Genomic DNA, 12,484 nt, shown 5'->3' on the forward strand with positions numbered 1-12,484 from the left:
TTCTCTATAAGGCCTATTACACCTCTAACCTGGTGAGTGGTTTCTACTTCCTATACGGTTTACAAACACTTCAAATAAATGCATACATTTATCACTACGCACCAACAACTGAATGAAACTGAAGATGTAATCTGGTTGCATTTAAGAGTCCTATAAAGAATACATTTAACTTGGAGTGCAACGCAGCCATCTCCAATCTGTGTCTCTCTGACATGGCTGCAGGAAATGACAGTAACTTAATTACTGACTGCATCCTGTAAAATCTCAATTTAAGAGCCAAACTCTGGAACAAAATTTACACAAACTCTAATTATCATATTAGATATTTGTCCTTTTGATAGTTGTCAAAAATCGTCCGTGCAAAAACATTGAGGCTGAGTATAAACATCAAAATCTTATTTGTTAGAAAAAACAATTCAACAATCATATCCACGTCACACAGCGATGTCTGCAGAGTTGAACAAGTATGCAGGATTTGAACTTGTCTCTCACTCTCTTTTTTCATTATTCATTTCATTTAATTATACTTATAAGCACAACACACAATAAATTACATTTCTGTAAATGTGCATGTGTTTGCCAGCTGGCTAATTCTCAAATGCAGTCCTATAAAACCAGTGAGGAGATGGTTCAATTTACAGACAGCAGACAACGAGACACCATAGAGACATCAACAGCAACAAAATAAGCATTCTCAAGACGCAAGTCGCAAGTGCATGAAGCCATGCAGAGCAGCAGGAAGCAGCAAAACATTAGTACAGTAACACATCAACAACGGCCACTGTTCATGCATGCAAGCAAACAACACCAAGCAACAAAACACAGCCAAGCAATGCTGATTATATCATAAATAAAATACAACAATCACGAGGGAGATAAAAATGTTAAAAGATGCAGTTACATGCAGTCACACATCTGCTACTTTTCTTACGTACAAACAAGTGCAACACCAAGAATGCCTTTGAGAAGAGACTGATAGTGTTATCTCTGTTTGTACTGTTGTTGCATTTTGTTTCTCAGCACAATGTCCTAGGAGCTCCGTTCATTGTGGACACTTTTGCACCTCACAATTTGCGTCAATACAAGCGTGCATTACCAATGCAGGAAATAGTGTGCCCTTTACTGTGTGTAGCAAGTCTGACTTGAGTTTGTTAGAGACCTACAATTAACAGTCACCTTTTTATTAATCATAACCATCATCTTTCCCCAACCTTAACTAAGTGTTTTAGTCCCCTAACCGTAACTCAAAGTGTGGACAGAAAACCTTCGTATCATGTTTCAATTAGTCAGAAAGGACAGTGAAAGCAACCTTCTTAATACGTGGCGAACGAAAAGATAGATGAATCGAACTTTGACTGTTATTCAGTTGAACTATCCAGCATCAATATGAGGGAGAAACTGTTTTGAATTTGACATTGATACTTTGGAGGACAAAAAGAGCTACAGGTTTTCATGAATGACATCATCTTCGTCGTGAGAAGTTCATATTTTTTTCACACCTTGTTAAAACTTACATTGTCTCAAGCTTGTATCTGAATTTCCATTTGCCTTCCAGGTGTATGAAAAGATTTTCCAAGCTCTGATATGTCAAGTTTATATACCCACTGCTTATCTTGCACACACAAGCATGTTGTTTCCTACCCACTCGCCACCAAGAGTGTGGATTACACCGAGGCCCAATTTCTCTGCATTTGAATGGATCGACCTTTTCAACAGCCTGAGGCACCTGCAGACCTCAGGGACTGAGCTCAGACAGGTGGAAGACGAGGACTCGGTGTCCTTGACTCGCAGTAAAAGTCTGTGAATGGAACTTAAAACTTTTCAACAACCAAGTATTTCAATGATAGTGCATTTAAGTTAACCGTTAATTTGCCTTCATGGACATAAATGAGCACATTTTATTTTATAGATGCTACAGTGGAGTTTTGAAAGCCAGATGTGTAGAAACCACAGACTGTATATAGGAAGTGGACATAGTCACCCATTGGTTTGTGGACTGCCGTTTTGAAGCCTCAAGTTTGTCATTTTGGCCATCACCATCTTCGTTTTTAGCGGTTGTGTCTAGAAAGTAGCCCGCAAACTACGAAAACTAGCGACCTATCAATCACAAGGTAGCCCCGCCCTAAAGCATCCCCTGCTTTATGGTCCATCTGACTCTAAATGGGACCATCATTTACTAAATGAACATCATGCTGTATTGAAGAAGACTTGAAACTAGCAATTGAGACCATAAACTCATGTTTACAATGTTTACTGAGGGAATAAATCAAGTGAGAAGTAGACTCATTTTCTCATAGACTTCTATACAATCAGACCTCTTTTGCAACCAGAGGAGTCGCCCCCTGCTGGCTGTTAGAGAGAATGCAGGTTTAAGGCACTTCAGCATTGGCTTCATTGGTGGAAACACAGTCACAATAACTTTGTATGTTGTTCAGTTGATAATCAACGACTGATTATATGTATAATTTGGCATGTTGTTTTGCAAACATTCCATATCAACCTCTCCAGGATACAAAAGCATGGGACCGTCTTTCAGAAACTGGGTGTTTTTTTTGGCGCTCAACAAGGTTTCTCACCCTCCCCGAATGAGCCAGACTACAGCGCTGAAGGCTCTGGGGTTTGTCAGGACGGCGTCACACACACACGGAAGGCGTGAAAGCAGCTTAACGAATGGACTCCGGGTGTGAAGTCAATGCTGTAGAAATCACTGCAGGTTGTTACATGAGTTAGACGTCACTGTTGTGTGAGTATAAACTTCATCCAGTTTTACTATCAGACAGTCGAACTGTCCACACCTCCTCTCCTCTTCCTCACCTTCATGTATGTTCTCCTCATGTTTACATGGATTCACTCCTGGAGCTCCAAACACTGGAGATGAATCAGAAACTCTGTATTCCCTGCAGGTGTGACTGCGTTTGTGTTACCTCCAGCTCTCCTTCTGACTTTGTCTTTGATGCACTACACGAGTTGATAACGTTACTCGCTCCCGTCGGCCACCGTAGCAATCCTACACTCTTGGCACACGGGAGAAGTTGTAATCTGCAACCTCACCACTAGATACCGCCAGATCCTACAGACTAATCCTTTAACACATCCCTCTAGCCTCTCAAACCCACAGATGGTCATTTATTCAAGTCAAGTCTCGAGTCGTGTGTGTGACTTAAAGGGACTGTTTGTAACTTTTTACACGTATAAATCTACCGGGTCGGGATCCCATGCGGGCTCGCATATGCACGCTCGCGTGTGGCCGGAGTCTCTGCTATACTCTGCTCCTCTGCCTGCTTGCCTTAACTCACACACCGCGCACGTTCTCGCTGTCTCACTCCACCTCTACACGTGCATGTGTGCTCACTCCACACTGCAGAAGAGTTAGTTTAGCTCTGAGAATATCTAGTGAATGTTCAGTGGACGTTTGTGCAGAAATAAATGCTGCAGCTCCTCCAGACCAACAGAGGTTTCCCGTGTCTTGTGAAGTGACGGGGCTCAGAAGCGAGAAACGTTATCGTCTCCAACCGGGTGCCGGTGTCTTCCTGCGGCTGTGGTCGGAGACGATAACGTTTCTCTTCCTGCTTCAGCGGAGGCTATATAGGTATATAGAGCCTATATTGAATACCCTTTTTCTGCCATTTAGTATGAGATGGTGTGAATGAGGAAATAGAGTGATTTAATATCACGAAGGCTGAAGCAGGAAAAGCCAACACTAGGATCAGCAGTGATTCATGGAGAGACCTTCGTCTGGTCAGCTAACATTACTGCCAAGCAGCTGAAATATAGAGTGATATTGTGCTTTTAGCTGACGTGTGTCGCCTCACTGTTTTGAGCGATGCTCGTTCATGTCTATGTAGAGCGAGCAAAGCGCAAACCCGACGCTGACTTTCGTTGACTTAACGGCCACAGGTGTCGCTGTTAAGAAGCATTTCTGATTCTTACAAACAGTCCCTTTAAGTGTGATTTGAGTCCAATTCCCCATCTCTGTTGGATGTGTCTGCTTGGTCAAACATGAAGTTGTATTGCTCCACTGGAGTCACTTGACAATCTGCTCAGTTTTTACCTGCAAAAAGACAGAAAAGTGTCAGGTCAGAATCTAAATAGTGAGTAGTGACAATAAAATAAGTTGACAGGTGTTTAATGATCAGCACTGTGGAGGGACTGCAGCTGATTTGTGCTGTTTGAGCTTCATTTGGCATCATCCCTCTCTCTGTCTCAACTTGTCCATCCTTGCTCTCGTCACGACCACGCAATAGGTTGGGTAAGAGAGAGAGAGAGAGAGAGGGAGGGGTGAGGATCCACGGTGTGTGACAGAGACCAATGTCAGAAGTTGTTCCTATAAAAAGCAGAGCTGCAGGTCGCAGAGCAGCTCACACTTCCTCCTCTCAGGTGCGTCTTTTGCAGACAGAGATGCGCGTTATGGAGCGCACCTTCCGAGAGCAGCTCTTCTTCCTGGTGTTGAGTCTGTCTGTCCTCAAAGGAGACTCCAGATACATCGAGGTGAGTACTTATTCATGTCTTCTCTAAAGATGCACATATGCTCTGTTAAGAATTTCCCAATAAAATAACAGTAAAGAACTGGGTTGCCTTTATGTTACTGTAGCTTTGTACTGTTAATGAAAAATACAGTTTCAACTGTTTTTTTTTTATTAATGTCACAGTATTTTACAGTTAATTTACTGTTTAAAGATACATTATATAGCTGTTTTCACCTTTCTTTTACATTATCTTACTGATTTGTTTTTATTCACTATTTAGGTTGTATTTTTTACATATATTTTAATAAGCATTATTTTAGCTGTAGTTGTCTCTGTGCACTCATTGCTGTGTTAATTTCTGCATCTGTGTTTTAAATTTCTAGATGGTTTTAATCCATGTGCATCATTTTTCTATTGCAGCTAAAATATAATGCTTCTGTTAAGTGTTTGCTGGTGTTGACTAACATGTTCTTTCCCCCCCTCTCCTATAGCAGTGTGGTCATATTTCAACAGTAAACACTTTCAGCTATAGGAGGGGAAAAAAACATGTTAGTCAACACCAGCAAACACTTTTACAAAAGCATTATATTTTAGCTGCAGTAGAAAATGATGCACATGCATTAAAACCATCTAGAAATTTAAAACACAGATGCAGAAATTAAGACAGCAATGAGTGCAGAGAGACAACTACAGCATGCACATTACAATCTGCTCCTTAAATACTCTTAATTCAATTCCCTGCACAGACAACCACAGTTAAACTTTTGCAAACACACTTTTTTCTTAATTTTCTGCAGAACAACGAGATCTCAAAAGATGAATTGTATTCATTTTTCAACTCGGAACTCAAGAGAGAAACACCTGAGGAATTAATGTACCGCCGACCTTTACGTAAGTCATAATCTATATAGCATATATAGATTATATCCTGCCAAAAAATGACATGATTGACAGGTTGTACAGCTTCTATATGTGTGAAAGCGAGCTAAAGAGACACACTTACATTAAATACAAAATTATAAACTGTCAATTTTGAACAAGACTCCTCTCTCTCTGTCTCTCTAGTTCAGTTTTAATTTGTTTTATTGACATGTAAAATGAATTTGAATTGCAGAGAAGCAAAAGAAAAAGGCACAATAATTGAAAAATAATGGTTACAGTGCAATATATTGTTATACTTAAAGTAATAATTAAACAAAATAAATCTTCTGCATGCTGTTTTCTAGCATGCACATCTATTCTGACTGCACATATCCATTGGTGTGTGTCTCTCAGGTTGTCTGGACATGGTTGCAGTGGAGGGTCAGTTCACCTTCACAGCAGAGCGTCCTCAGCTCAGCTGTGCTGCTTTCTTCATGGCTGAGCCCAACGAAGTGATCACTGTGGATTATGACAATGTTGACATCGACTGCAGGGGAGGAGACTTCATCACGGTAACAACTATAACAACTTGTCACACAAATAACTTTTTCCTCCTCATATATTTAAAAAAACTCCAATCAGGTGTGAAATTGCATCTAAGAAGTGGAGCTAAAATATACAATTTCAGCTTTAATTGTAACATCTTTAACTCCTGTTACATAGAAACACCTTTATGTGCATATTCAGTAATCAGTGGTGATGAAATGTGACTTTGTATTTGTGTAGGCTAGGTATTATACAGCCTGTGCTACCAAACTGGGGTCAGTCATCTTGCTTGACTAAGCTTAGAAACACCTGCTGATTAGACAAAAAGCTCCTTTAACATAAGGCAATTGTACGTAACCTGCTTACTTACAAAGCACCCCCTGCACGGTTGCACGCTGATGCTCTCTACATGCTAAACTTATCATGATGGTATAACCCTTAAGTACTAAGATCAATGTGTTTCCTCCAGAGTTAAAGGGATAGTTCGAGTGTTTTGAAGTGGGGTTGTATGTGGAAATGATCCATAGTATGTGTATTACCTACAGTAGATGACAGTCGGTGTGCCCTGAGCATCAAGAAACAGACAGGAGCACCCGCACCGGAGCAAAGCAATACAGTGCTGTATAGGTGGCTAAAACACATTTTTCTGCCGGCCCCGTCCACAGCACTGTATTGCTTTGCTCCGGTGTCGGTACTCCTGTCTGTTTCTCCAAGCTGGGGGCGTGTGATCCGTCATCTACTGTAGGTAATACACCTACTATGAATAAGTACCTCATACAACCCCACTTCAAAACACCCAAACTATCCCTTTAAGATGAACCATTAAACAAAACCCTGCAGAAATCATCTGTGACTGAATCTGAAATCTTACTTTGTGTCCCATGAAGGTGTTTGACGGCTGGGTGATGAAAGGAGAGAAGTTCCCCAGCTCCCAGGATCACCCGCTGCCTCTGTACGAGCGCTATGTGGATTACTGTGACTCGGGATCGCTGAGGAGAAGCGTGCGCTCCTCTCAGAACGTGGCCATGGTCTTCTTCCGCATTCACAACGCCGGCAGCAGCTTCACCCTGACGGTCAGGAAACACATCAATCCTTTCCGTGAGTACATTGTCACATTCATTATGTAAACTATAAAATGCATACTGGCACACAAAGGTAGCTTTCAACTTGTTTGTGCAGCGATTAATGTGCAAGTCTGTGGTGATAATACAAGATTGGCAGGGTGCTTTAGTCATCAGTTGCACCAACAGGAGACAGTTTGCCATCACTATGTTTCTGGATCAGGACCATGATCACATGGAAAATACTGTTCTACAGTAACAAGACAAAAAAGCATCTTTACGTTTTGTCATTTACAATAAACTCTTTGTGCTTCTCTCACCTGCTTCACCTTGAGAATCCATTAAGTAACGTCCACTACTTGTCTCCTTGCAGCCTGTAATGTCATCTCCCAGTCACCAGAGGGCAGTTACACAATGATGATCCCGCAGCAGCACAGGAACTGCAGCTTCTCCATCATATATCCAGTGGAGATCGAAGTCTCTGAGTTCAGCCTGGGACACCACAACAACAACAACAACTTTCCCAAGGTGAGCAAATACATAAAACACTGATTTCTGCACAATATCCAATATCCTCAGTGCTCTTGATTCTTCTCCTCACCCTTTACTCAAGATGCATTGAAATCTGTTCAGGGTGCTTACCTCCACTCCCGTATCACTCACTTTTAGTGATTTGAGTGAACTGACCCTTTAAAACCTTAATGTTATGTACAGTTTTTTATGCTACCTTGATTTGCCTGCTTGCTGACATTATGACTTTTAAATCACAAGTTCCTTTTGCATTTTTTTTTAACTCTATTGACGCGTTAGAAATACACAAGTAAACAGAACAGCAACATATCCTCATACCTGTATGACAAAACAGGTCTAAAATATATAGAGAGATTTTAGTAAAGTCATTTAAGTAAAGAACCCACAGAGAAATATCACCAAACTCTGCAGCTCCCGTCAGCTTTATGAAGCATTTTAGCGTCTTTCAACTCTTTGTTTTGGTGTTACGGCTCACTGCTTTCACCAGTGTCATTTCCAGCTACAGCAGGCAGCTATTTTTCAGCTTTTTTATTATGTGAAAAAGCTCTAAAACCACACTGTGCACTACCTGCCGGCAGAAAGACAACGTTAGAGACTATGGTGAACATAGTGGAGCATTTAGAAACTGAAAAGCCAAATATATCCCTTAAAGAGATCAGACTGTTCTCATCCACTGTTCGTACTTATACCTTCGAAAAGTAATGCACTGTATATATAACCCACGTAATCATGAGCCAGGACGTGCTGGACTGACGCTATGGAAGTCAGATGATGTGGTATAAAGAGCAACAAAGTCTGCATAGTGAGGAGATCAGGGCGGATGGAGGGGTCAAACAAACATAGGACTTTCAACCAGGAGTCATAATACTTGTTTTAACCCAAACCACGATCTTTTCCTAAACCTAACCAAGTAGTTTTGTTGCCTAAACACCTAAGGGGCTTGCACAGGTGCACTGATCGGTCGCGTTGCTGGACATTTGTCGGAGAACACACAAGATACGGTATCATACGAACCGTTGTACGAAGATACGTTGAAGAGAGTGAATATTGGGCTTTCATTCCTCAGGTGGCCAGAAACTGTTTGCAAGCAAGTTCACCTTAAATCACCTTATCATCAACTTAAAAGCTGATAATATGTTTACAGCTTGTTTCTGCTGCCCCCAAGTGGCCAAAAAATCAGGTTCAATGTTAGAAATAAATTGTTGGTAGTAGATCTCTGTGTGAAACCAGAAGTCAACATTGATTTGTCACGTACCTTCTATACTTAAGTAACGCCACTTCCGATGTTATTTTAACCCAAACCACGATCACTTCCTGAACTTAACTAAGTAGTTTTGTTGTCTAAACCTAATCAAGTTGTTTTCCTGTGAAAACAGAAGTTTATTTTGAATAATCTGTATGCTGTACGATGTTCCAAGGACATGAAGCTACTTTGTATTTTGCTCCAGGACGTAAACATAGGTTGACTCAAGCTTTTAGAACAAGTGACCTATCGTGCTGTTGCTCTGGAGAGTGCAGTCATTATTCAAACGGAGGTGCACAAGGTCACTTGTCAAGAAAAGATGGGTCATTTTAGGCCATTTCAAGAATTGAATAGAAGAGGGCTCTTTGTCATGAGTACTTTCAAACAGAACGCGAATATTACACGGCAAAATATGGGGTCAGTAGGTTCCCGGTAGTTGGAAATTAATTGATGTGAAATATTTGCATGCGAGTATTTTGCATTTTTCCCATCATTTATTTGGCCTTAAGAAATAAAAACAATCTTACATCTTACAGGATACAAACACACAACACCACTGCATCTGTAGCTGTGCTCTTTGGGATGCATTAACTCAGTTGAACTGAATTGAATGTCAATAGTATTTGCCACGTTATAAAGCCATGTGTTGATTCCCACAGAGGTCCATGCCTGGTTGTGCAGAAGCAGGAGATTTTGTGCAGCTGCTGGGAGGAAGCGGCATCGACACATCGAAGCTGCTGCCCATCACAGACCTCTGCATCTCCTTCACTGGACCCAGTGAGTACTATACACACCGATCTCCTCTCTTCTACGTTATCAAACTGGTTGAACTGAGGCTTAATATCCTCTCCTTCCTTCCTCCCCCCTGCAGCCCACATGAAGATCGGCTGTGATAACACAGTTGTGAGGATGGTGTCCAGCGGGAAGTTTGTCAGCCGAGTGTCTTTCAGCTACAGGCTACTGGAGAGCCAGGAACTGCAGACGATCAAACTCAACAACGTGGAGGATTTCTGTTTCAATAACTGATCCCAGCAGGATCATAACGTTACAAATGCATCATTTGACTGCAAACATTTTTTTCAATTAAAAAACACGAGCTCAACTTGGTCAAAATGTCTTAAATCTGAAGACGTAAAAGTGAATTAAAAATAAGATATATACAGACACTGATATTATATTACAGACTCCAAAATTCACCGGACTTTCAATTTGTTTTTTATCTTTTTTTTTCACTCATTCTGGTCGTTGCTAAATAAAGCTTAATGAAGTGTCCTTTTGTGTTTGGTGGAACTGCTATTGTTTTTTATTTTTGCTTTGTGTACAGTATGTGTATTTATTAAGATTTATGATATTGTTATGTTACATGTGAGTTCATGGTCAGCATGGAGCTGAAATGAATGTTACTTCTGTTTATTTTGCTGAGTAATAAACGATGTGCTGAGTCACATCCTGCCACAGATGATACATAGAGGGCAATAGGTATAATAAATACAAGCGTTCATTGCCATTATGCAGTTAAATTTGTATAAAACCTTTTTGTAATAAAACTATACTGCATGACAAAGCACTCAACTGTGTTCCTGCTCTTATTTCAGTGGTTTTAATTTGCATCGCAGCTCTTACAATGATAAACACAGTCCTTGTCCTAAAGTATTGGGACAGAGTTAATCTGAATCTAGCAAGAACAAACATCATTTATATTTAAATGTACAGTTAAAAAAAAAAAAATACAAAAGCATAATTCTGCATTCTACACAAAAGCTTTATATATTTATTAGTTATAAAGCTGTTTATATGCTGAACAGACTTCTGGCAAATACAAATACACATACACTTAAATAAAAATAAATTCACATTTTTGTATGTTTTATGTGTATCTGATCAATTTATTACATAAATACATCATTCTATACATTTTAGGGCACATTTTACATTTTTTATCTGTTCAAAATGTACCTTAAAGGGAGATTTGTCAAGTATTTAATACTCTTATCAACATGGGAATGGACATATATGCTGCTTTATGCAAATGCATGTATATATTTATTAATCTAAATCAATTAACAACACAAAACAATGACAACTATTGTCCAGAAACCCTCACAGGTACTGCATTTAGCATAAAAAATATGCTCAAATCATATAACATGGCAAACTGCAGCCCAACAGGCAACAACAGCTGTCAGTGTGTCAGTGTGCTGACTTGACTATGACTTGACCTAAACTGCATGTGATTATCATAAAGTGGGCATGTCTGTAAAGGGGAGACTCGTGGGTACCCAGAGAACCCATTTACATTCACTGATCTGGAGGTCAGAGGTCAAGGGACACCTTTTGACAATGACCATGCCACTTTTTCTGACCTTGACCAATGAAACTATTAGTCGACTAACGCTCATATGATTTTGACGATTAATCGATTAGTCTGTAACACCGAGTTTCTCCACAAGGAATCACAATAAAGCCCCACTTTAAATCTTGTGTTTAACAGAGATGTGCTCATAAGTTTCTTAGAAATAAGTCATCCAGCATGAAAAAAGCATAAAAAAAGACTAATTGACTAAATAAATCTTAGTTGATTACAACCAAACGGACCGATTAGTCGACTAATGGACTAAGAGGGGGCAGCCCTAGTCATTGTCAAAGCACTACTCTGCCACAGAGCTGCTAGTGTGGCTGTAAACTCTTTTAGTTGTGTAAAGATGTAAACATAGTCAATGAACAGCTGACTTCACACTCAGTTATTTGCAATAATATACAAATAAACATCCATCCACTATTAAATTTCATCACATATCAGCTGTTCCGTAGTGTTTATAAGTATAATTCAGAGCTTGTATATAGGCTTGTGTCTTGGTAAACAACAAAGAGACCTTTCGGGTTGTCAGGGGAGCAAGTGATGCTTCATCGCCCCTTTAGATGTGGTATAATGTCACTGTCTTTAATGACTGTCTCTGGTATATACGCACCCCTCACCGTCACTACAGAGGGAACAGCAGGCGATATCTTTGAAAATAAATGATGGCTTGAATGGTACGAACCAATGGGGCGGCCAGTGATTAAAGGCCTGCAGGTGTATTATCATTGACAGACACCTGCAGCCACAGCTGGAGATTAACGAGCATGTGATGACGAGCGTGTGTGGGCGTGTGTGTGTGTGTACATACTGTAGTGATAAGCACCTCTAGTGGTCTTTCACTAATCTAAATATTACAGGAAATGAAGGTGTGGATACAAAGCAGCTGTGCTTGTCATCAGATCCCATGAAAAGACCAAAACCAACTGAAACGTTTTCTGATCTGACTGTCGGCAGGACGACATCACTAATCTGTACAAATCTGTGCCTCCCAAAATCAGTTTTATGATGTGACAAGTCTATGGTAAAGGTTTGGTTCGGTTTAGGCACAAAAATGACTTGGTCAGGTTTGAGGGAAAGATCGTGGTTAGAGTTAAAATGTTATTTCGTTGAGGTTAGTGGAGCTTCATCATCAAGGTTCCAATAAGAAACACTCGGTTTAACTGGCAGTAGGCAGTATATTTTTAGCATCATTGGGCAAAAATCCCATAATAACCTTTCAGCATATTGTAATTGAAGTGTTCTGAGAACATCTGAGGAGAGAAATAGGCATTAGCGTAACATAATATTGATTCATATTTGATCAGCGCTGCCTAGTTTGACCGTTTGGTTGGTGTTCGTGAGTGATTGACAGCCGGCTCTCATAGACAGCAGCTGGACAGCAAAACTCAGATCAGCTCTGACTGCTTGTTTTCCTCCG

General features: G+C 40.3%; 1 protein-coding gene and 1 long non-coding RNA gene across 2 annotated transcripts; one reads left to right on the top strand and one right to left on the bottom strand.

Moving 5' to 3' along the window:
• Positions 1-547: 547 nt before the first annotated feature.
• LOC119478809 lies at positions 548-8,706 on the bottom strand. The gene is made up of 3 exons (XR_005204506.1): positions 8,459-8,706; positions 2,527-2,529; positions 548-558 (listed from the first exon to the last, which is right to left on the bottom strand). It is a non-coding gene; the product is annotated as an uncharacterized LOC119478809 (long non-coding RNA).
• LOC119478808 (corticotropin releasing hormone binding protein) lies at positions 4,331-10,275 on the top strand. The gene is made up of 7 exons (XM_037753789.1): positions 4,331-4,488; positions 5,264-5,357; positions 5,742-5,899; positions 6,761-6,971; positions 7,308-7,462; positions 9,368-9,485; positions 9,580-10,275. Exons 1-7 carry the CDS (start codon positions 4,399-4,401, stop codon positions 9,732-9,734), a joined length of 981 nt encoding a protein of 326 aa, XP_037609717.1. The 5' UTR covers positions 4,331-4,398; the 3' UTR covers positions 9,735-10,275.
• The last annotated feature ends 2,209 nt before the right edge of the window (positions 10,276-12,484 follow it).

The sequence above is a fragment of the Sebastes umbrosus genome, chromosome 19 (assembly GCF_015220745.1).
Source record: "Sebastes umbrosus isolate fSebUmb1 chromosome 19, fSebUmb1.pri, whole genome shotgun sequence".
Classification (NCBI taxonomy): Eukaryota; Metazoa; Chordata; class Actinopteri; order Perciformes; family Sebastidae; genus Sebastes; species Sebastes umbrosus.

Bases quoted from the DNA above. Each gene is read 5' to 3' on its own strand.
- LOC119478808 (XM_037753789.1), top strand. From the start codon at position 4,399: ATGCGCGTTATGGAGCGCACCTTCCGAGAGCAGCTCTTCTTCCTGGTG. The intron at 4,489-5,263 runs GTGAGTACTTAT...AATTTTCTGCAG, and splicing joins GAGACTCCAGATACATCGAG to AACAACGAGATCTCAAAAGA. The intron at 9,486-9,579 runs GTGAGTACTATA...TCCCCCCTGCAG, and splicing joins CATCTCCTTCACTGGACCCA to CCCACATGAAGATCGGCTGT.